Genomic DNA, 23,722 nt, shown 5'->3' with positions numbered 1-23,722 from the left:
GAGAGGATTTCCTTTTCCTAAGGACAGGAAGAGAAAAATCCTTTCCATTTCGCACCAAGAGATTATGAACAGTAGAGGAAAAAATTATTTAACAAGTTTTTTCTAAAAGGAAGAATAGCATAAAGTGCTGGTTAAATTCCCATTGATCTTTCACTCTGCTTCCCATATGCATGCAGGTTTGACTATTTGAGATTTCCCTTCGCTGTCATAGGTAATAACTGAGTGGAAACAATCATTTCTAAATAACTGCCTATGATTCTTCTATTGTAGTGATTAGTGCTGAATAATTATTAGCTCTGCTGAAAATTGCATTGATAGCTATGGCACGAGTAATGAGGAGCTGGCAGCTGGCAGCTGTGCATCAACTGGCGGCGAGCAGAGCCCTGCACCTATGGCTGGGACCCATAGGTTGAGAGGTTGAGCTCATCCTTGTGCCTATAGATGGGACCTATAGGTGGTGCTCATCCCTGTGCCTGTGGCTGGAGCCTGTAGATGATGCTCATTCTTGCTCCTGTAGCTGGAGCCTTTAGCTGGTGTTCATCCATGCACCTGTAGCTGGGACCTATAAATGATGCTCACCCCTGCACTTACAGCTGGAGCCTATTGATGGTGTTCATCTCTGTGCTTGTAGCTGGGACCTGTAGGTGGTGCTTATGCTCCCCCCCCCATAGCTAGGACCTACACATGGTGCTCATTCCTGCTCCTATAGCTGGGACTTACAGATGGTGCTCATCCCTGTGCTTGTAGCTGGGATCTATAGATGCTGCTCACCTCTCTGCCTATAGCTGGGACCTATAGATGCTGCTCGTCCCTGCACCTATAGCTGGGACCTACAGATGGTGCTCATCCCTGCACCTGTAGCTGGGCCCTAAAGATGATGCTGATCCTTGTGCCTGTAGCTGGAGCTTGTCAGTGGTGTTCATCTCTGTGCTTGTAGCTGGAACCTATAGATGGTTCTCATTCCTGCTCCTATAGCTGGGACCTATAGATGGTGCTCGCCTCTCTGCCTATAGCTGGGACCTATAGATGCTGCTCATCCCTGCACCCATAGCTGGAGCCTACAGATGGTGCTCATCCCTGCTCCTATAGCTGGGCCCTAAAGATGATGCTGATCCCTGTACCTGTAGCTGGAGCCTACAGATGGAGCTCTTCGCCGCACACAGCAGCAGCGGCTGCTCTTGAGCAGCTCGGGTTGTACTCAGTGTCCTAAAGGGACACAGAGGGAACATAAAAGAGAGATTTTCCTGCTTTGGAAATGAGGGAAAGGCAGAACTTGTTGTATTGCCCTTGGAATGGCTGATACACGGTGAATACCGACGTCAGGTCCTGCTGCATCTGCAGGCACACAGAGGAGCACCAGAGAGAAAGCACACGGGAAGCTGAGGGTTGGGAGGATGGCTGCTCACAGCTCAGACAGATTCATGACCCCTGTGCTCTGAAGCAAAGGAGTTTATCGAAGGGGGGGGGGGGGGCAGAAAGCGATGGTGAATACGCAGGTGAGAGGCAGAGGCTGATCCTTCACCGAATCTCAGGCTGCTTTGTCATTGGGGCACAGATCCCATCCTGCAGCGCTCGCCTCCGTGTGACAGAGGCAGGTCTTTCTCTCTGCTATGGATTCAGACTTCGATTCCAGTACTTGGCCCCAGTGGCACTTTGCAGAAAAATGTGAATCCGGCCTTCAACAGAAAAGTTTTGCAGCTGTTGTTTCAAGCAAAAATGCTTGCTGACACAGAGCAGTCGTTAAGCAAGCAGCACTTCTGTCACCTGAGCAGAATCAGGTGGATCTCCACCTGCTTTGCTGCTTTGTTGGCTCCTCACATGCTCCCCTTTGCTCACACCCTATATGTGAGCTGCTCTGCAAGTCCAGGGCTGCTCCCCAGCCTGTCATTAGCTTAGGACTGACTCTCCAAAACATGAAAATAATTGACTATCAATAAATAATAAAAGGAAGACAGGACGCAGACAGTCCTGCAAGGAGGAGAGGAGTGGTTGTTGAGGGGCACTGACCTCCTTGTGCAGCTCTCTGCAACAGGAGGGACTGCATTGGTGGGATGTGCACTTAACCAGGGGTGGTATTTGGAATAGGATTGAGTGCCATGTGTTGTGAATGCATGGCATAGTGAATGTATTAGGGAGAGAACAGTGAAAGAGAAAAGCTTGCTAAGGAACCAGTGCTGCCATCCACTGAGTGTCTCCTGCTCCCTCTCCTGAGCTAAACAGCTTCAACTTAGCATCTCTCCAGGGTGTCAGAATGCTCTGCTCCAGAGCCTCAGCGATGTCACGGGGACCCTCTTCCAAGAGACGGGGCTGAGCTCTTGTCTGTGCCACGCAGGGTGGTGTTCCATGTTCCAATGAGAGTTCCACAGGCGCTGTTGGAAAGGAAAATCTTTGTTGTAGGATGGTAAATGTTGCAACTTGCTTGGAGCCAGACTGGCTTCCTAACATGCACTGCATTGCAGCATCGTCCCGAGCACCGGGGGGTGAACATGGGGGACCTGCCTGGCCCCAGGGCGAGCTGCTACCTCTGGGTTCCATGCAGTTCCCAGGTGGTCGGTGGCTGTGCAGCACAACATTGGGGCACAGGGAGGGATCCCACCTGAGCTGTGGTGCCCATAGGATTCCTGCTGCCAGCTGGGCTCAGCTGTGCTTGGGCTCTGCCCACCTCTGGCAGCACAGAGAGGTGATGGCAGTGGCTTCAGGGACTCAGCACAGCACATACAGCAGAGACTGCTGGAACTGATGCGGCCTCGAGGGAAAACTGAGTTGCCAGCGTGAGTCCATTCTGCAGATGGGGAAAGTGAGGAACGGAGCTCAGCGTCCTTCACCCTGCCGACCCTGGGTGCAGAGCGCGTCCCGAGTTCAGGCTTGGGAACAGAGACCAGGAGCCTCCGCTCCCCCCCTCCCGGAGCCGATGGGAGGCTGAGACCCAGGAAACGTGGAGCAGGGGAGGCAGCCCTTAATTCCACCTCTCCCACTCGGGCGTGCTGATGCTCGGGGAGCCGCATCCTCCCGAGGGGCGGGCAACCCTTAGGGCTTAACGTCGGCGCAGCACAGCTCCCCGAGCACCTCGCAGGCTCAGGTGCACCCACGGGGCCGCTCGTTTTCCTTCCCGGTGCCGCGCAGCGCAGCGCAGAGGCGGACGAAGGGTTAAGAGCGGGGAACGGGGGCGGCGCGGGGGGGGCGGCGGCGGCGGGCGGAGGGGGGAGCGGAGCGGAACGGAACAGATCGGATCGGAACGGAACGTAGCGCGGTGCTCGGCGGCGGCGGAGGGAGCGCGGGGCTCGGCAGCGGGCGGATGCCGGGGAGGAGGGCGGAGGGCAGCCGGCCCCCCCGCCCCCCCGCCGCCGCTGTCGGGCAGAGCTGAGCCGCGAAGCTGAGCTGCGGGAGGCGGAGGAGCGGCGGGCGTTCGGCTGCGGGTTTTCAGGCTGGCGGGGGCTGCGTGGATTACCCCGCCGTGAGCCGGGGAGACCCGAGGAGGAGGCGGGCGGCGGCGGCGACGGAGCGGTGCGGTGAGTGAGGGGTTGCGCTGGCGGAGGTGCGGCTGTCCCCGGGGTGCGGGGCTCCACGGAGCATCACCGGCTTGGGGCTGGGGTTCGGCCCCGGGTGACCGCAGCCCTTTTCCCGGCCCCGCGGCCGCGCAGCGCGGGTGGCACCGAGGCGGGCGGAGCTCGGCGGCCCTCCGGGAGCTGCCGGCGGCTGGCGATGCGCTGCGAGCGGCGTCGCGGGGTGCTTCCATCGGCGGCTGAGGAAGGGATGGAGAAATCCCTCGAGCTGCCTGATTCCTGGTCACCTTCCCTTCTTCCCTTCCCGTTCTGTTGGGTTTGTGTATAAGCGCCGTAGAGACGGATGGTTCTTCTGGAATTTTGTTGTCATTTGTTACCGCTCGGTTGTGGGTTGGAGCGCTCGGTGCATCGGAACCAACTGCTGTCCGTGAAAGTTCCCGTCGGCGTGGATGGGCTCCTCAAAGGATCCCCCGAATCTCAGAGGAAAAAAAAATAATAATAACCAGACCCTTCTAAAACTTCCCTAAATCCCTGCAATACCTTCATTGAGAGGCACTGGGGGATGGCAGGGGATGCACTGCTGCTCCTTTTGGGAAATCTCAGCCTGAGTGATGCCCACAGCCCCCCACATCGCTGTGCCCCTGGCCCCCCCGTCACCCCTGCCTGGGCCTTGTGGCTTTATTTCCATTCAAGCCGATGCTTCTCATTCCTGGAGGTGAAGTGAATGATACTCAATTAATCTGTGTTCTGAGGGGTATCAGAAAGTCAATAGGTTAATATAAAGTGAGGTGAATAGTAAGTGGCGGAGGGGAAAAATAAACCTCAGCCCTGTCCATCTGTGACCTGCAGTTCAAGGGACAGGCTGGGAGGTGAGGGAATGAAGTTCACGGAGTGTCTCGATGCACTGAGTGATGCTGGCAGGGTTTCCTCGCCGTGTGCTGAGCACTCAGTGCTGCTGTGGTGGTTTGGTGCCATCCAACAGATCCCAGTTGGCTGCAGGGAGCTGCGCTGGGCTGCCCTTGGCTGGGTGGCTTCACTGATAACGATGCCTCTGGAAGTTAAATCAGATGACCTACTTAGAGCAGAGATGGATCCCTCAGAAGAAATCTGTGCCATCCCCAGAACAGATGTTTGGCTTTTTTTTTTTTTCTTCTTCTTTTCCCTTTAACACCGAGGTGTTAGATCCTTTAAAAAAGTGATTTTTTTGCTTTATTGCTGTCCTTTTGCCATTTGTTGTCGCTTTGAGGATCCTCAAAGCGTAAATGTGATATTGGGGCAGTTCAGGGAAACAGATAAAACAGCTTTAAATTGGGAAACTTGGTGCAGGCGATGAGTAATGCTCACATATACCTGTTGGGAAATGGCTCGAAGAGAGAACCTGCCATCCTCGGCTCCTCTAAACCATCCCCACTGCAAGAAGATAAAGTAACACCATTTACTTTTCATTGTCTTGATAGCGTTATTTGATGTAATTAATTGTGGGACTGGCTTGTAACAAGTTTCTGCAGTAGGAGCAGGTAACAGATGCTACATCAGATCTGCACACAACCCACCACTGTGATAAAAACAGCTTTTCCTGGTGCTCCTATCACTCTGTCTCGCTCTTCGCGTTAACCCTGAGGTTTCCTCTGCCTCTCTTAACTTTGGTGAGATGCAGGAGGGAAAACAGACCCGGGCTGGATGGGGAAGCCTGGGAGAGAGGTGACTGCTGCTGCCCTGTGCTCTTTAACTCTCTGCAGCAAATTGCATTAGTATGTGACAAATTGGCTTGCAAAGCAGCTAAATGGGAATGACATTTGGAGTAGTTTGCAGTGCAGACCCTGTGGTGTCTCGGGGAAGGATGGGATGTGTGATATCTTCTCCAGTTAACCACGGCTCTGAGGCTTTACTTCAGGAACTCCTGTTGCAGCCAAATGTGGGAGGTTGGAGCGTGTCTTGGGATAATTGCCCAAAAGCTATGTGGCAAACGTGGGTGCGGGCTGTCTCATGCAGTAGGCAGCTTGTGCGAGGAGCTGAGCTGGGAAAAGCGAAAGCTGGCACCCAGAAAATGCAGGGCTATGGGGGAGAGGGCTGCAGGAGGAGAGCTGTTCCCGTTTGGTGATGTTTTCCTGCTGTTTGTGCCTCTGGAGCACCTGAGTTTGAGGGAGGCTGTGAGCAGCTGTGTGAGCTGCTCTGCATAACAGCACCCCGCTGCTGCCCCTCACCTCCACGCTGCCTGATGCTGGCAGGGAGCAAGCCATCCCAATGGGCCCTTCTGCAGCTCGAACAAGAGATACGTGAGGCTCTCCCTGCCTGCAGCTGGGGCTGTCACAGCTGACAGAAGTGTCTCTGCTGGGCTCTGGGGATGTGAGCTGCCCAAACCTGTGGCAATGTGCTCCTGAGCCCTTGCCCATCTCCAGGCGCTGCTGATTATTCAGCTAATCTTTATTTCATGCGCCTGTTACAAGAAACACATACGGGGGAGAAAGTGGAAGGCGGTGACACATTTAAAATACACAAGAAAAACGCTGGCAGGAAAATAATCGTTCTTATTCCAGAGGGATGAAATATTGATGGGCCGAAGTTGTGGCAGGATTCTCACCCCGCAACTCTTTTCTCCCAGTGCAGCACCCAAGAGGGGCTGGCTGTGCTGTGTGCCCACTCCCTATTAACTTGGGGTAACCCACGGGCAGCCCATCACCATCCCATGAACATCCCTTTGGGGCCCACATTGTGCAGGATCTCTTGGGGCACTCAGCCATTAATTCATTAGATCTGAGGATTTCCCCCCCCCTTTCTCCCCCTTCTCTTTTATTTTTTTTTCCCCCTGTCCCCTGCAATTCAGACAGTGATGAATGGACAGAAATCCCTCAAGGGAAACATTTTTTTTCTCTTAGTTACAAAGATTTCATGGCTAATTAGAGTAAATGTGGGTTTTTAGAGTGTTAATCTCTTAACCAGCTTGGCTGGGGAGGGGGGAGGGGGGGCTGCCACCACTCCAAAAGGAGAAGGCCGGGCAGGGAGCAGTGTGCTGCCGTGTTCCTGTGGGGCTGTGCGCCCACCACCCTCTGCATGTGAGCATTCATCACCGGGGGGAGCACCCGGTGTGCGATCTCACAGCGTGGAGCCTTGGGGAGGGAAGCGGGGAGCGGCTGCCGGGTGCGCACCGTTTCGTCCTCGACGGCGGAGGGGCTGCGGACCGAAGTACCGCCTCGACCCGCTAGAGGGGACCCTCCGGAGGAAGCTCCATGCGAGGATCAGAGCGGGGACGCGCGGTCGGGACGCAGCTGCGCTCCGCCGTGGCGGCCGCACCGCCGGCTTTGCGGGTCCGGTGCTCCCGGAGGAATCTCTGCATCGAATGAGGAATTGGGGTAGATTTCTTCTTAGAAAAAGTGGAGATGCGTTGCAGTGGGTCGCCCAGGGAGGTGGTGGAGACGCCGTCTCTGGAGGTGTTTTGGAGCTGTGGTGATGTGGCACTGAGGGATGTGGTTTGGTGAGGTGACCCTCCTGCTGTCTGACAGATTCCATCTCCTGTTTCTGGCCGAGATTTCTGGTTCTGCTTGGGTGAAGTTGTACTGGGAGGTGCTGATAAATGTATCGTATTCTGAAAGTTTAATCCTGCTTTGCCTGGGCTAAAATTGCATTCAGAGCGGGAGATAAAAGGCATCAGTCGCATTAGAAAAGAAAAGCTCAGATTATCTGAGAGGGTGGTGTGACAGCATGGGCAGCCCCACAAACTGGGCCCTGTGCTGTGCCCACAGCAGCTGCTGCTCCCAGCCCACCAGGCCCTGTATGCAGTTGTACTGACAGCTCCAGGTGTGACTGTGCTCAGTGCCTTTCCTTTGCATGGCAGAGGAGCAGTGCTTCCAAGGAGCAGGGCTCTGATGGAGGCATTTAGGCACTCAGCCCATGCATTTCTGTTGTAGTTCCCTGTATTGTATGCCTGATCTCCTGTCCTTAAAATCCCTGTTGGTGTGATGGGCTCCTGGATGGCCAGGGCTATTATAAAGCATGGGGCACATGGGGAGGGTCTCAGCCTTCTATGACAGGGAGGGTTGAACAACCCCAAGCACGTTTTGGGGGCCCAGTGCTCTGCTGTGGGCTCCCCTCCAGAACCACAGTGCTCATTGCTACAGCAGCTTCCCAGGTGGGACTGTTCCTTGCAGCCCTTTTCCTGCTCTGGCGCAACTTCCCCACTCCATAAAAGTGAAAGGTGACGTCTGAATAAATATTGCCCTGACCTTTCACCTCCCACTGCTGCTTTCCCTGTGCTCAGCCACAGAGCTGCGGCTGTGCGAGGGCTCAGCACTGGGGCAAAGCTGGCAGGGAGGGCAGCCCCCCATCCAACCCCCTTCCCAGCCCCTGGAGTGAGGTGAGTGGGGCTGGGGCTGTGGGAGAGTGGCTTTGTGGGGTTGTTGTGCTGGGCACAGGACAGCTGCAAAACCTCAAATTGGAAAGCACTACACAGAGCCAGTATGGCACGGGAGCTGGGATGGCACCTGGCAGTGACCAGGGGTGGGTGCTCCCATGGTCTGCACCAGCCATGGAGAAGCCCTTAGGGTTCACAGACAAGGTTTCCTCCATTGAGAGAGGGAATTTGTTAGCTCCTCATTATCTCCCAATGAAGCAGTGGGTTGCAGTCCATGGAGAGGCTGTTCCCTGCACCTATCGGGAAGGTGAAAGGAAACAGCATATTTTGCTTTCAGCTCCCGGCTGGCTGCAGACAGCGTTAGAAAAACAGAAGCTTTAACTCACACGAGGGTGGGCTGTGAGCACCCTGTGCTGCATCTCAGGGCACTGAATGCTGCTGGGGAAAACAGGAACCCCCCCGGCTCCATGCGGGCTGGGCAGGAAGGCAGCGGGATGTGGCAGCCCTGAGTCAGCACAGCAGCACCTCATGCTTCCAGCCAGGAGCTGGGAACAGATTCACTGTCTGGGAACATTTACCAGGAGCTTCCTCTGTAGTGTGTCCTCAATGAGAGAGCACTCAGAAATCCCTTGGATAGGTTGGGAGCGGGGTTGTGGGTCAGCATCGCTGAGTCCTGCGGAACCGGCATTCAACAGGGGGAGAGCAGAAACTTGGCAGTGTGCACGGGTTGTTCAGTGCTTTGCTCTATTCATCTTGAAATAAGCTTCCACAAAGTGTGTTTTGAGGTTTGAGGCCTCGAGTGTCAGCTCCAGAGTCATTGTAATACAGCAGGCTTCGTGTTCTTTCTGTTTGCTTCTTGCTTGCTGCGCTCTCAGACTTTGTCTTGCCTGTATCCTCGTAATCTGGGGATGCTATGCTGGGGCTCTGCAGCTCTGGAACTGGCTGACACTGAGCAGGTGACACTGTGGGGCTGTGTGCATTAGTGGCAGCATTAAAACTTGCCCTTTGTGCTATTGAAAAGGGTGATTTCCCACTCTGGGATGTGACAGACCACGGCACGCTGGTGTTCGCCTAGGTGGCCGGAGAGCTCACGTGCAGGCAGCTCATGTTAAGGGCTTTGTTCCCCGTGGCTGCACAGATTTATTGGTGTCAGAGCAGGAAAATGGTCCGTTGGCTGCCGAACAGGGATGTTACAGTTCAACTCCATAAAACATGCCGGCTGTCTGCTTTGCTCATTCATTCGCCAACCACCCAAAAAGTCACAGCAACAGGAGGAGAGGATGAAACTCTGCCCTTGTGGCCGTGTTTCCTGCCTTCGCTGCTTTATGCCACAGCCTGTAATGTTAGTTAAAGAAAACAACAAAAAAACGGTGTATTTCCTTTTGATTTTTAACAGAGGTGGGGCAGGGAAGGAAAGGAGCGTGGCTGTAGGTTTCCTCGCAGGCTGAGCTGTTGTGTCCTGTCTGTTTGGCTGAGCTGGGGCAGCGGTTTGCAGGCTGCCCCTCTCCGGGCTGAAGTTCTGTCTGCAGTTAGCGAGGAGTTAATTGCAGCCATGCTGAGCCCTCGCAGTGCTATGCTGGCCCTGCACGCGGGGATCCCGCAGAGCAGAGCTGTGTTTGGTCACAGCAGGTTCAGACAGTCCCTAGGATCTCATAGCAACCACGGGGCACGGGGAAGCACTTGGGCGTGCTGGAGGAGAGGGGCTGAGCCCCGTGCTTGTTGCTGGTGCATAATGCAGTGCTGAGCAAGTGCTGGCATAACTTGGCTTTTCAAGGCATAAATTGTGTGACAGGGGCAAAGCTGTTCCATCAGCTCCACCAAATAAATGCTCTGACTTGGAGGCGGCCGCGGTTTGTAGGGCTGAGCTGGAAGTGCTAGAACAAACTGAGAGAGAGAAAAACAAAAGCTGAGGCTCTTTCAAGGACTTCCAAGGGAGTTGTATAACTTGTCTGGAAAAACAAACCTTGCCCGGGTGCTGGGATGGGGGGAGAAGTGGTGGACGAGGCTGCTGTGCAGCTGGAGTCCTTCAGTGCTGAGCCCAGATCCAGCAGTGTGGCTTTAACTGTTCCCATCCCTGCAGACACGGAGGAAGTGAGCGTGTGTCAGTCCCAGCCCTGATACGGGCTCTGTTTTGGCAGTCTGCACCAAGAAACCCAAATGTGTGGCCTGTGGGGTTGGTCAGCAGAGGTGTTTGGTACCTGAGGCACTGCTGAGGCGTCGCACCTTCATCCCAGGTGCAAATTTTAACATGAGGAAAAGCAAAGTATTGACCCATTTGTTTGTCCCTAATGATTCCTTTTGCATCCTCTCCAAATTTTCATTACAAACACCACTCTTTGCCAGATTATCTGTGCGAGCCATCTTGTTTCTGAAGAGGATATAATATTAATTTCTGTGTCACTTCGTTCTTCTGCCATGTTTGGGTGCGTTTGATTAACAGCATTATACATCTTTCCATGAGTCAATTGGGTTTTGCTTCTGCTCTTAGAAATGGGGATGGAAGCAGAACAGATTGCTGCTGCAGAGTGCACCAGTGTTCCTCAGAGCTGCATGGAAACTGCTTCAGGTACAGAGTTCTTTTGACAGGGCATCTCATCCCCATTGTGTCAGTGGAAGTTGCAGCTTGTAGGCCCTATAGAGCTGAAATCATGGAATCATAGATTGGTCTGGGTTGAAAAGGACCACGATGACCATCTTGTTTCAACCTCCTGCTGTGTGCAGGTCCCCAACCAGCAGCCCAGGCTGCCCAGAGCCACATCCAGCCTGGCCTTGAATGCCTGCAGGGATGGGGCATCCACAACCTCCTTGGGCAACCTGTTCCAGTGCCTCACCACCCTCTGAGAAATCACTGATTTATGCCATGGTTTTGCCCTCGGTGATGCTGATGAAATGTTTGACAGGGTCTGGAAGGTCTATCTGTGATTGTGAAGCAGATGCATATTAACAGAACCAACTGAAAATGTTCCTGCAGCCCATGCTGGTGCTGCTTTGCTCCTGCAGCCTTCCTGCATTCCCACATCCACTGCAGCTTCTCCCCCTCCTGTGTGTGGGATGGAGGCAGCTCCCAGGCAGTGCTTTGGGATGGGGCTGTGGGTGACAGCTGAACTCAGGGCTGTGCCAGGAGCTCTCACTGCATTCCTGTGAAATATGGCCTGAAAAGTCCCTGAAGGATTTATTGTTTTCCGGGCCGGGCTGGATGTGGTCTGATAGGTTGGATTTGGGAAGGAAATGACTCAGTTGCTCTGCAGACAAGTGCAGCTTTGAAATGCAAGAGGTGGGAGACAGCTGAGAGCCTCCAAATGGTGGGGAGCTGGGTGCTATGGGTCTGACCCAGCCCTGCTGGCAAGTGCAGGGTGTGCAGGACAGCTCTGCCTTCAGACCATGGTGTGCAGCCCCTGTGCTGTGACTGCTGGTCAGTGTCACACACAGACTTCAGCAGATGCTTTCTCCATCCCTACTGTCAGGCTGCTTGGAGAGGCAGAAGTTTATAAATGACAGAAAGATCCTTAGTGAAGAAACAAGAGTTAGCGTTGCAAATAAAGAAAACAAGACAGCTTGTTTCATCTAAACAGAAGGGTTATTAAACAGGCTTGAATTAATCAGCGATCTGCCAGAGAGCTGAAATTGAAAAGCAGGGCAGAGGAGCACAGAGTAGAGCAGGAGGAACTGCAATCCTGGGTGACACCCGAGTGCAGAGGGGGAGATGATGTCCAGCGATGGTGGGACAGGGTTGAGCTGCTGCTGGGTTTTTTAAGGCATCTTAAAGCACTGTCAAAACTGCATGGAGCACCCAGAGATGCATGCAGGAGGGACAAAGAGGGGCTGCACAAGGTGAGCTCTGTTCCCTGACGGTGCTGATGGAGCAGCTGATTGCTGCTCATGTCAGGTGCTCACATTGAGGCACTCTGAGAGGGATTTGATGGTCCCTGGAGGGTTCTCCAGTGCTGGTGGCTCCTTCCAGCTCCACCTGCCTGCTGCAGGTTGCTAACATCAGGGCTGTCCGTATTTCCAAATCCTCAAAACATCACAACATTGTCTGGATGACAATTCCCTCCAGTTCAATGGTGAATTCCAGCTCTGGGATGCTGGCTCTGACTGCTGGCTGCAGGGAGGTGCAGCACTGAGCCCCCCCATGGCTCCAATTGCGCTGTGCCCAAATGGCTCTGCCCAGTTTGGGACCATCTGATGGAGCCCTGCTGGTGCAATAGGACAACAGGGAAGGTGCAGCCACTGGCAGTGCCCTGGGCAGGGCTGCTTAGGTCTGATCTGCTGTTTATTGCTCACAACCTGAAAATGTGATTCCATCCTGAAGTGGCACTGAGCATCACCCACCCTCTGGTGGGGACGTGGCTGATGCGTGCAGGCAGTGCCATGCTCACAGTCATGGCAGTGCTGCAGTCTGAGTGAAATCCATAGCTGTGCAACTGGGGATTCAGCACCGAAGAGCCTCCTTTTAACAAATGCCCCATTTCCTGGTTTACTTAGGTAACAGCACCGTGGCTACTGTGTAAATACATCTGGCTGCCTGGGGGGAGTGTGGGGATAACGAACGCTGCCTTGGCACAGCCAGAGGAGCTCTGTTGCAGGATTTCTGTTTAATGGAGTGGCTGGGGACCCATTAAATGCGAAGCTGGGGCTCTCCATTTGCCTGTGGGGCACTTGGAAGGAGGCCAGCAGATGCTGCTGCCTGCTTTCCTCCTGCAGCTCAGTGACCGCACTGCGATCTCCCCTCGTGTTCCCATGGAACAAACCACAGCCAGAGGTCACCTGGGGGACCAGTGGGCACTGACACCTTCTGTATCGCTTCGGGCAAAACGTTTAAGCATTTGATCTGCTTGCACTTGAGGTCACCCTCCATTAAATTCTGTTTTCTTTGGGAATAAAGTCCCTGAATAATCAAACGGAGTTTGAACTGGAAAGAGCTCTGAGATCTCCAACTCCAACCCCAACCCCATGGTGCCCACTGGCCATGTCCTCATGTGCCTGCAGGGTGACCCCACAACTCCCAGGGCAGTCTGTGTCAATGCATCACTGCCCTTTCAGGGAATCATTTTTTCCTAATATCCAACCTGACCGTCTCCTGGCACAACTTAAAGCCATTCCTTCTCATCCTGGAGGCAAGCAAGGTCTTACCCTGTGGTTGGAGATAGCTGTGCCCGTGTTTGCTTGTCACTGTTGTCAGGGGAGAGCGGCTCTGCTCTGCTGAACAATCTCTGCTCAGTTCATGAACACAGACACGGATAGGGGGATCGAAGCACTAACACAGCTCCTTACACACACTTTACTACAGTGGTTTGTGCTTGGTGACTCCCTTTTGATAGCAGAGCATTTCCTTTGATTGAACACTAGTGCCTCTTGTGCGGGAGCACCATTGCCAGCCTGAGAGGGAAGCAGAGTGCTCAGAGCACCGCGCTCAGGGCCAGGCAGTGAGGCTGGGAGAAGCCAGGGATGCTGCCAGCTCAGCTCTGTCCTACTCTGCTTCTCCTCACCCCAGCACTGCTAGGATGCTCACTCAGAAGTGAGGTGAGGGGGGGGGGGGGGGTGGAAGAGGTGGCTCATCCGGTATGCGCTGTGTAAACAAGATCCCACGTCTGCACAATATGACCGAATTGGGTGCATAATTCATGCAATCGTGTTTGTTATCAGGGAAATGCCTTTTCGTGGCTGAGCTTCGCTCTTCCCCTCCTCTTCCTTGTCTAGGGGCTGGAGGAAGCAATAAGCACAATGCTGTGCTTTGCCCTCTTAACTCTTTCCCTGCACCTACAGGGCGGCTGTGAGCATTGGGGCTGCTGCCCAGCATTGCATGTTGTGCTGGAGGAGCAGCTCAGTGTCTTTCAGCCCTGTTGTTTTGCTATCTCATAGCAAATATAGGGGACATACAGGGGACACCGTGGATAGCAGGGCTGTCCCTCCTATCCCAGCCATTCCGGAGCTGTCTCCTGATGCACAGCCTGCTTTTAGTGTTGGTGGGGTCAGAACCTTTTATGAGCAAACAAAAGGCACTAGGAGCCCTCGTCCCTGCTTTGTGTTAGGAAAATGTAATTACTTCACATCAAACTGTTCAGTCATTGCAGATGGTGTCAAGCAAACAAATGATTGAGTGCTGCCTGGGCTCAAAGTGCACCGGGCTGCTGCACCAAATGTCCTGAATATTGGGTCTTCACAGGACATAAATCACTGCAACAGCTTCAATGGTTGGAAACGTTTCCCAGGAACATTCCTGGTCGGCTCCAGGAGGGCTGAGAGCAGACGTGTGCGCTCTCACTTGGCACAAAGTGGGCAAACTCCACTTCTTTCTCTCTTTTTTTCTCTGGAAGGAGGAGATAGATGGAGCCTATGTGAAGAGATAGGGGCAGCTGGTGCCCCAACTGCTAGCAGCATCGTGCAGGAGGGCAGCTGCTGCACTCGTAGCACCAAAATCATTCCTTTGAGCCCTCATTTTCCATAAGAGAATCATAAGAGAATCTTTTTTTTTTTCTTTTTTTGTGTGTGCTTTAATTTCCCCCCCCTTTTTTTTTTCTTTTTTCTTTTTCATGTGCATAAAATGCCACAAATGACAAAGCGTGGGGCTGCAGTTGAGTGACAGCTGCAATAAGCGGAGCCCTGCTGCACTGAGATGGAATGAGCCGGGTTCCTTCCCCCCTCAATGGGAGCCGTGGCCATTTGAATAATAATATTATGGCCTCCATTAGGATGACAGTGGGGGAAAAAAATCAGCTCAGACCTGTGATTATTCCTTCAATCTAATAATTATTTAAATACCAGATAACTCCTTTCAGCCTAATTGAGGCCTTTCAGTTGCTTGGGTTTATGTTGTAGCCCTGAATTTACTCTCTCTTTCATTTATTTATTTATTTTTTTACCTTGTGTTACCAATAGCTTCAGATTGCTTTTAAAACCGTGTTTTAAACTCACATCCAAGAAAAAAAACCAAAAAACAACCTCAGCAGAAAAGCAGTTGTGTTGTGCACTGAGCCCTGCAGTGGGATCTCCTGGTTCTGGGCAGCATTCCCTTTGCTGAGCTCCCCATGCATCCCAGAACCCCATAACCTAGAATCTACTGCCCTGAGCATCAGAGCACTGCCTTCTTTGAGCTGGCAGAAAGGAGCTGCTGCCCGCCAGAGGTGGAAATGAAGCTGGAAAACAGAAGCAGCAGACGGTGAAACGTATCCCTGAGCAGAATGAGAAACCCATTATCGTGCTCCTGCGCTGTCTTGTCAGTGACACGGAGATGTGCAGCCCAGGGACAGAGCTCCTTTGTCACCTCTCACAACACCCGTCTCCAGCTCCAGGCGTTAACAAGCCTAAAGAGTGGCTGCGTGCTGACACCCGCTTATGAGCGCGGTGTAGGTTTCCAGCAGCATGAATTATTTTAAATACCAAAACCGAGATCAGCATCAATCAAAGCGGGGGCTCTGACAGCTGCACGGGGCCAGGAGGAGCCCTTGTCCTGTAGGATTGGTGCCAGGAGGTGCCAGCACAGACATGGTGCTGTCTGCCTGGTCTGCATGTGATGGAGGAAGGTGGCTCATCATCTCCCTCATCCCAGGGCGGTATGAGCCCATGCTGGTATGGGATGGGGGAGAACATCTGCCAATGGGACTGACTGGGATGGTTCCCATGGTTGTCCAATCATGTCCAACCTGAAAGAAGCGCAGCTTCTTGGGATTAAAGAAAACTTTGTGATAGTTTTCTAAGCGCAATTTGTTGAACGCATCTGTGGTGATGAGCAGGGCTGAGGTGAAGTGCAAGATGGGGTCAGCAGCAGGTCTGGAGGTTTGAGCAGGGTGACACACCAGGCACACCCATGGTGGCACTGAGGTCCTGCAACCCATGCAGCAATGCTGGCATTGGTGCCACCTACATGGGCACTGCTGGTTTGGGGCAGAGGTAATGGGGGCTGCTGGGGCTTTGGGGTGGGTGCTTGGTGCACTTTTACCTGCATGAGACTTCTTCCTCAGGCTCACACATTAAATCATACAGGGCCTAGAGGTAGAAAACACCTCTTATTTCCTCTGTCGCTTCCAACAACATTCCCTACAGGAGGCATCCTTTTAGCCAAGCCTGCAGATTGATGGCTGTATGGGAACTGCAGGCATTGTCTTGGCTGGGAGCTGATTATCCTCTCCCATGGCAGAGTGGTGCCCATTATAACAACCAAACACAGAACGCATTAACACGCAGGGGCTGAACAAAGTGGCACAACCTCAAACCTGAACAGTTTGCCAATAAGTTAGGAGACCTGCTTAATTCTTGTTGGGCTTAAGGATGTCCTCGCTTTATCTCAAGGACTGCGTAATTAGAAAGTGTAATTTGAATGGTATCTGCAGGCACACCGGGTCTAATCCTTTGCTCTGTGCGTTTTTTCTCTCCCCCAGAACCATGTGAGGGACGTTGCTGGGGCACAGGTTGGCCATTCCCAGGATGGATCAGAGGAGGACCTGCCCTTGGGCACTGCGCTCCGATGGCGATGGCAGGTCAGCATCTCTGCTCTGCCTCCTCCTGGCGTCGCTCTCCTGGAGTGCATCCAGCAGCACCTCATTCAGCACTTTCCATTCTGAGCACCGGGACTGGACTTTCAACCACCTGACCGTCCACCAGAGCACCGGGGCCGTTTACGTCGGAGCCATCAATAGGGTTTACAAGCTTTCAGGTAACTTGACCATTTTAGTGGCTCACAAAACCGGTCCCGAGGAGGACAACAAATCCTGCTACCCTCCCCTCATCGTGCAGCCCTGCAGTGAGGTGCTGACCCTCACCAACAACGTCAACAAGCTGCTGATCATTGACTACTCCGAGAACCGGCTGCTGGCCTGTGGCAGCCTGTACCAAGGAGTGTGCAAGCTGCTGCGCCTGGACGACCTGTTCATCCTGGTGGAGCCCTCGCACAAGAAGGAGCATTACCTGTCCAGTGTCAACAAGACAGGCACCATGTATGGCGTCATCGTGCGCTCCGAGGGTGAGGATGGGAAGCTCTTCATTGGGACAGCGGTGGATGGGAAGCAGGATTATTTCCCCACGCTCTCCAGCCGGAAGCTTCCCCGCGACCCAGAGTCGTCGGCGATGTTGGATTATGAGCTCCACAGTGACTTTGTCTCGTCCCTCATCAAAATCCCCTCGGACACCTTGGCCCTCATTTCGCACTTTGATATCTTCTACATCTATGGCTTTGCCAGTGGCAATTTCGTCTATTTTTTGACTGTCCAACCAGAGACCCCGGAGGGCGTCTCCAACTCTGCCAGTGACCTCTTCTACACATCCCGCATCGTCCGGCTCTGCAAAGATGACCCCAAATTCCACTCCTACGTCTCTCTGCCCTTCGGCTGCGTCAGGGGGGACACGGAGTACCGCCTGCTGCAGGCAGCCTACCTGTCGAAGCCAGGGGATGTGCTGGCCAAATCCCTCAATATCACAGCCCAGGAGGATGTTCTCTTTGCCATTTTCTCCAAGGGACAGAAGCAGTACCATCAGCCACCGGATGACTCCGCGCTCTGTGTTTTCCCAATTCGTGCTGTCAATGCCCAGATCAAGGACCGGCTGCAGTCTTGCTACCAGGGGGAGGGCAACCTGGAGCTCAACTGGCTGCTGGGGAAGGATGTCCAGTGCACCAAAGCGGTGAGGATGCAGGCAGTTGGCTGTCATAGCCTTTGGTTTTAATGCGTGGCCCTATGGTGCAGAATAGGATCAATCTATTGGGAGCTATTGGGAATAGGTGAACGGTTGGACTGGATGATCTTTTAGGTCTTTTCCAACCTTGGTGATTCTATGATTCTATGATTCTATGAATCTTTGCTTCAATTTCCCTAAATATGGAATGGATGTAGCAATCCTTTTCCTCCTATTGTCCTTTTCCTCCCTGTTGTTATCAGACAGTCAATGGTGGCAGTGAAAGGAGGGACTGCACTGAGGCTGGTGGATAAGGACGAAGGTGTGCTCTCTGTTGGCAGTGTTTGCTGTTCCCAACCTCAGGCTCTCACCTTTCCCGCAGCAAGAGGCTGATATCAGCAAACTAACGAGATAAATACAAATGACAGTTGAATCTTCCGTGGTTTTTATTCAGATGATTTCTCTAATCTTGATTCACATGCAGATTGTTCTAGGGCTGACTTGAGAATCCCTGGGGCCTTCTTTTACCAAGCATATTAAGTTTGGCTGCTGAGAGGAGATGAACGTGGGTTAAATGAAATGAAAAAAGGAAAGCGAGAACACTTGCTTGCACATGGGAGAGCCATCCCTTCACAGTTGTGTCTAAGTGTTTAGCAATTCCTGAATGTCCCTTATGGAAAATTAGCAAGAGGACTGCAGTCAGCGTGACGGTGCAGCCCCATGGCACCATTCTGCTGCATGGGAGAGACCACCATAAAACGCAGGGTCCGCACCTGGGTCAGCCCCTGCTGACCTCACATCCACACAGATTCCATGTCCCCACCAGCCCCACATCCCCACTCTCCTAGGCTCTCCTGTGCAGGAACCCCAGGGTTGCCCCCTGCTTTGTGCTTCACTCACGAGAATCTCCTAAAATCTCCTCTTTCCAGCCTGTTCCAATCGATGACAATTTCTGTGGGCTCGACATCAACCAGCCCCTGGGTGGCTCAGTGCCAGTGGATGGTGTGACACTCTTCACCTCCAGCCGGGACCGGATGACTTCTGTTGCTTCATACATCTACAATGGCTACAGCGTGGTGTTCGTGGGGACTAAAAATGGCAAAGTGAAGAAGGTAAGATAATTTCTGTGGCTTTGGAGAGGCGGGATCCATTTCCCATCAGTGTTACAGCACCTTGTGGTTTTGTTTGGTTTTGCATTTCATCATTCAGTGAACCGTGGTGTATCTGTGGGGCTGCTGCAGGAACAGTTGGAGCAATAATGGGCTCATGTGGTTATAGGCAAAAGAGTTGAAGTGACCATCAGCGAACCATGGTCGGAGGTCTCAGAGATATTCTTTTATTTGTGAAAGTTTAATGGGAATCTTGCAGCAGGTTTGACTTGTTTCACCATAATCCTTCTGTGATTGGTGTGGTAGACTGAGCTTAAGAGGCTTTTGGGTTTGGGTGGCAGAATGTTGAGTCAGGGAGTGGGTTAACTTGGCTGCTTTTGGAAGCCAAGCCTCAGGGCAAAGCCTTCCTACTTCTCCTTGTCTCCCCAAGACAGCTGGATGATGGATCCCTGGAAGATAACATTCCTCACCCTTTGCATCACAAAAGCTGGGGCTCTTGCCTAGGGCTAAGAAGATCTCCATGTTGTTTTCCTCTCCCAGCAGCAGGAGCTGGGGGCTGCTGGGTGGGCTCTAAGATTCTGGAGTCCAACCACCAGCCTGCTGAGTGTGAGATCCTTCAAATGAACCTAAGATGTCAATGACATCATTTGGTGATCCTGCTAAATGCAGTCCCTGCTTCTCTGAGCCAGGGAAAGGGTTAACAAATGTAATCAACAGCAGGTTGTTAATTTTTTGTGTCCTTAAACAGCAGGGAATTTCTTCCTCATCTATCCAGGAAGATACAAGGACAGGCAGATACTACACTTGAATGTCTGCATCATTTTAATTACATCAGTTCATTAATATTCATTCAGCACTTTACAAGTGCTGAGCAGCAGTAAATTAGGAGTCTCCCTGGTGCCTCTCAGTGCAGTGAGGAAGTCTGGAGCGTGGGGGCATGAGCAGAGCCCCTCTTTCCCTGCCCAACCTGGTGCTATGTGAAGCACAGGGCTCATCCTGGTGTGGGTGGAGAAAGAATCTTCATCACATTGCAAATAATGCATCTGCTGCTGTGATTCCAGCAAGTCGTGTTGGCCATTGGGTGGTTTCTGGTTGTTGGGTGTTTGCTGAGCGTTGTTGAGTGGTTGCTTGCCACAGCTGGGTGTTTGCCAACCATTGTTGGGGTGGTTGCTGGCCACTATTGGGTGGTCGTTGGCCATTTTGGGGTGGTTGCTGGCCATTTTGGAGTGGTTGTTGGCCATTTTGGGGTGGTTATTGGCTATTGCTGGGTGGTTGTTGTCCATTACTGTCCATTTGGTGTTTTGGGCAGCAGGGCAGTTGCCTCATGTAGAGGGAATTAAAGCGAACAGCTTGTGCCTGCACACCAAGCATTTACTTTAGCGTGGCATTAATTATGTAGGATTACAGAAGAAGCATTTTCTCTGGCACAGTTAAATCCTTGTAGTTGTCTGCACTGAAGCCCCACTCAATCAACCACCTTTTGATGCAAGTTAGTCTATTCATGCCCATCTACTTTACTCCTGTGGACAGGAGGGGAGCTGAGGAGTGATGCAGGAGTGATCCAAGCTTTACCTGTGGTTTGAGCCAGTAGTAAGCAGGTATTAAAAAAATGAGCTCAGGTCTCCAGTGAGTCCCCTGCAGGCATTCAGTGCAGTCAGCCTTTGGTGGCATATGTTAAGATCCCTTCTCCACATCTGCCAGCTGTTGGGACCCTGCTATATCCTGAGCTGGAGCCCTGTTTTATGCTGTGTGGGGCTGGGGATGTTCTGTATCTTGTGGTCCTGTCTGCACTTGTAGTAAATCTATTCCTTTTTGGCATATGGGGTTATCTTTACGTGGGAAGTGGCTTTGCCTCAAACAATGCCACAGTGGAGGTGTTTTAGATCCGGAGAAGTTGCCTGGTTGTCTGCGGGGCTGAGCGTAGTCCCAGAGCTGACACATCACTCAGCGAGCACACGGCGTGCTGAGGGCTATGAAAGTTTCTGTGTCTCTTCCTTCCCCACATGTGAAATGAGGACAGTAAAGATGTGCACCTCTGGAAGTGCCAGAGATTCCCAGATAAATGCCTCCTCTCCTCTCCTGCCTGTCTACCCACACACCGAACGCTGAATGCTGCTTGCATTTATTCCCTCTCCTACAGTTGTTGATTTACTTTGGAAGCAAGCTGGTGGCTCAGCCTGGGATTTCAAAGAAGAGGCTTTTATGTAGCTGCAGGGAAGAAGTCAGGGAGCCAGCTCTGAAATCTTTCAGATTTGCCTGTGCTTTGCCTGTGAGAGTTCATTACCGAAAATATCCTCTTATCTCACTGATGTCCTTCCCATCAGCCGTTCTAATGGGCTGCTGCAGCCCATTCCTCCCAAGCAGCTGCATGCTGAAGGTCCCTGCCAACCCAAGGCCCCTTCACTCCCAGCTCTGTCCCTTCCCGTTGTCTCGCTGTCCCCCTGCAGTCCCTCTCTGCCCAACCAGCCCCAGCAGGGCTGTATCCGAGCTGTGGACTGTCAGCAGCTCACACCACGTGGAATGGTGCTTGCACCCCTCTGCTCTTTGCTGCTGCCTGAGGGAAAAGGATGAGTCGATGGATCCATTCTGCATGGAAACCCTGTGCTGGAGGAGGGATGTTCTCACGCAGCACTGGCTCAGCCATGCTGTCTACCTTGGGTAGGGATGCTTGGTGCTGTCAAGGGCTGCACCTGCACGTCTGTCCCCGTAGAACACGGGATGTGACAGAGCAGCCCTGCTCCATGGCAGCCCTGTGACATTGAGAATTGCTGCGAATGACTGCAGCAGTAGTCTGTAAGTGATGAAAAGCCAATGTACTGATAATGCTGTGACCTTTGGATAAGGTGGGTACGTGGGGTTCTGTTCTCTGCAGCCTGGAGGTCTGGCTCTCCTGCAAGGTCTCAGCATCCTGACTGGGGTAAATGGTATCATGTCGAGACATAACTGCTCAGATTAGTGAATTCCTTCAGTAATGCAGTTTTCATCGAGGAAAATTAGAGGAGACATTAACACAACAGTTAACAGCAACTGAGTGCTGGGGGGAGATGTGTCGGCTTGCTTGTTCTGTTTATGGGCTTCATACAATTCCATCAATATTGATGTGTGATGCCTTTGATTTTGACACTAATCATTGCTATGAATTAAATTTGCAGCCATATAATTAGGAGTGCTATTAATAGGGCCTCAAGCTAAGCACTGCTGTGCTAGTTGTCTTCTTCCTGATGGAAAACGGCGTCCACGGAACTCAGCTAATGTGGTCTGCCTGGTGGAGGATGGGACTGATGTGGAAATTGCACTTGTTGCATTTAGGGGTGCAGAGACATGGGAAGGGCAGACTTAGGGGTTTCCTGAGAACCGTGCTGGAGTTGCTCCAGAACTTTTGAGTTTGCTGTTTTTCTTTTAGAGCGGGAGGGAGCAGGGCTTGCAGGGATAGTCACCCTCCATTCCCCAAGGCTGAAGGGCTATTGCAAGCCTGGTTTCTATTCTAGCTGCCCTTGTGCAAATCTGTCCCTTTATTTTTCTCCCCCAGTGCTGTTTGGCTCTGTGGCAGCAGGCACAGCACAGTGGCCGGGCTGCCAGCGCCGCTCTCCGCTCAAATCAATCTTGTCTTTCATCCCGAGAGGTGTGCTTCTTATTAGATCTAATAAATCAGTGAAGTGCCCTTCATTCAGCTTGTCAATGGAGGGCATTGTTTGTGATCAAGAATAAATAAATGTCTGTCTCTTCTATGTCTGACCGTGCACAGTCCAAGTGCTGTTTTGCCATCGCGCCGTCTGTGCCTGAGCCAGGCAGAGCCCTGCAGCATTGCTGAGCCTCTCGGGCTGACTGTGCACATGGGGAAAGGCAGCACGGTGATGCTGGTGGTTTTATCCCAGCACTGACCTGCTCCAAAGAACAGCTGGAAGGTTTGGGATGCATTGAGGTGGAGCTGCCTGAGAGCTGCTCTCTGCATGCAGAGGTCGCTTCCACGAAGCAAAGCTCTGTGCTTTACAGCCTTGCAGTTTTGCATGAGAACTCAGGAACGGAGCGCTTGGTGAGTTTGGAGGTGAAGGGGACAGTGACAAACAACTGTCAATTGCTGTTCTGCAGTCCCAGAGCACCCCATCCCCATTGCATTGCTCTCATGCACGGCTTGCAGCGTGCAAGGTGACCTGCGAGGAGCTGGGTGGGATCTGTCTGGAGGAAAGGTGCTGCAGGAAGATGTCGAGCTGTGATGCTCTGACTTGTAGTTTCCTTGCTGCATGCACAAATGTGCACATTGCTGGCTGCCCAGTGCTCAGCAAGGCAGAGCCCTGCAGGGCACTGTTGGAGCAAGGGGGAGCAAACTTCTGAGTGCATTGTGGTGTTTTGGCGTGTGAGGGTTTTATTCAGCTTGGCTGATTTAATTTCTTCCATTTGTGGCAATAAAACAGATCTTTCCCAACGAAGCACATGTCTGAACCTGTCCTTATCTGACTTCATTCTACAGATGCTTATCTCATCCTTCAATATACCCTTAATTATCGCTCCTACGTGTATTTTGGAGCACTTCAGGACAAACAGTTGCAGCAGTGTGCAGAGGAGCCCAGAGGCCGTGGGGCTGTTCCAGCCCACAAACCCCACAGCAGCAGTGGCAGCAGATGCTCAGTATCACCCCGTGTCCCTGCAGGGGATGGAGCAGCTCAGGAACATCCTTGCTGCCTCTTGGAGGCACGAAATTGGCTCCTCTTCTCCCAGCATCTCTCCTCCAGTTCTGTTATCTGTTGCCTAGCAGAGGGAAATGAAAGAAAGGAGAATTTTGGATGTGTTTTAGAGCTGCTGGAGAGCTGAGGGGCAGGTGTTCAGGAGCTGCTATGTGAAATGGAGCCAGGTGGGCTCGGAGGCAGCTTTAATCCGTTCCTTGGCTCACGAGGTGGTGATGAGAATACTTCTTTCCAGGCTTGGGCACCTTGAAAAATCAGCTTGAAATGCAGAGTGCAACAATGGCATTTGATTCGTTTCCAAATGGAGTGGGGCCACAGGAGCAGAGAGCGTGGGGGGATTCTGTGGGGGGGTTCTGCACCTCAGGGGTTTGGTCCCAGCCCTCAGCAATGGCCCTGAGCATCCATCCTTGCACTTTGGGACACATATACCACAAAGCTCTCCCACTTGTGCACTCGTGTTTTTTTTTTAATCTT

General features: G+C 52.6%; 1 protein-coding gene across 14 annotated transcripts in view; it reads left to right on the top strand.

Annotated features, from left to right (window-relative positions):
• Positions 1–23,722, top strand: part of PLXNA2 (plexin A2) — a 346,250-nt gene that overhangs the window by 239,218 nt on the left and 83,310 nt on the right. For 9 of the 14 annotated variants that reach the window (XR_007373227.1, XM_048926047.1, XM_048926043.1 and 6 more), the window contains 2 exons: positions 16,230–17,466; positions 18,387–18,569. Coding sequence is in view for 13 of the 14 variants with exons in the window: in XM_048926047.1 (XP_048782004.1) it covers positions 16,276–17,466; positions 18,387–18,569 (1,374 nt within the window). In the remaining variant the exon portion in view is untranslated. Of the gene's footprint in view, positions 1–2,979; positions 3,147–3,309; positions 3,510–7,747; positions 7,855–9,437; positions 10,418–16,229; positions 17,467–18,386; positions 18,570–23,722 lie in introns of those variants that run through there. The other 5 variants (XM_048926050.1, XM_048926051.1, XM_048926048.1 and 2 more) reach the window with 5 other exon arrangements.

This window comes from Lagopus muta, chromosome 24 (assembly GCF_023343835.1).
Source record: "Lagopus muta isolate bLagMut1 chromosome 24, bLagMut1 primary, whole genome shotgun sequence".
NCBI lineage: Eukaryota > Metazoa > Chordata > Aves > Galliformes > Phasianidae > Lagopus > Lagopus muta.
The sequence above is the reverse complement of the archived record's forward strand: the minus strand, read 5'-3'. Positions and strand labels throughout refer to the sequence as shown.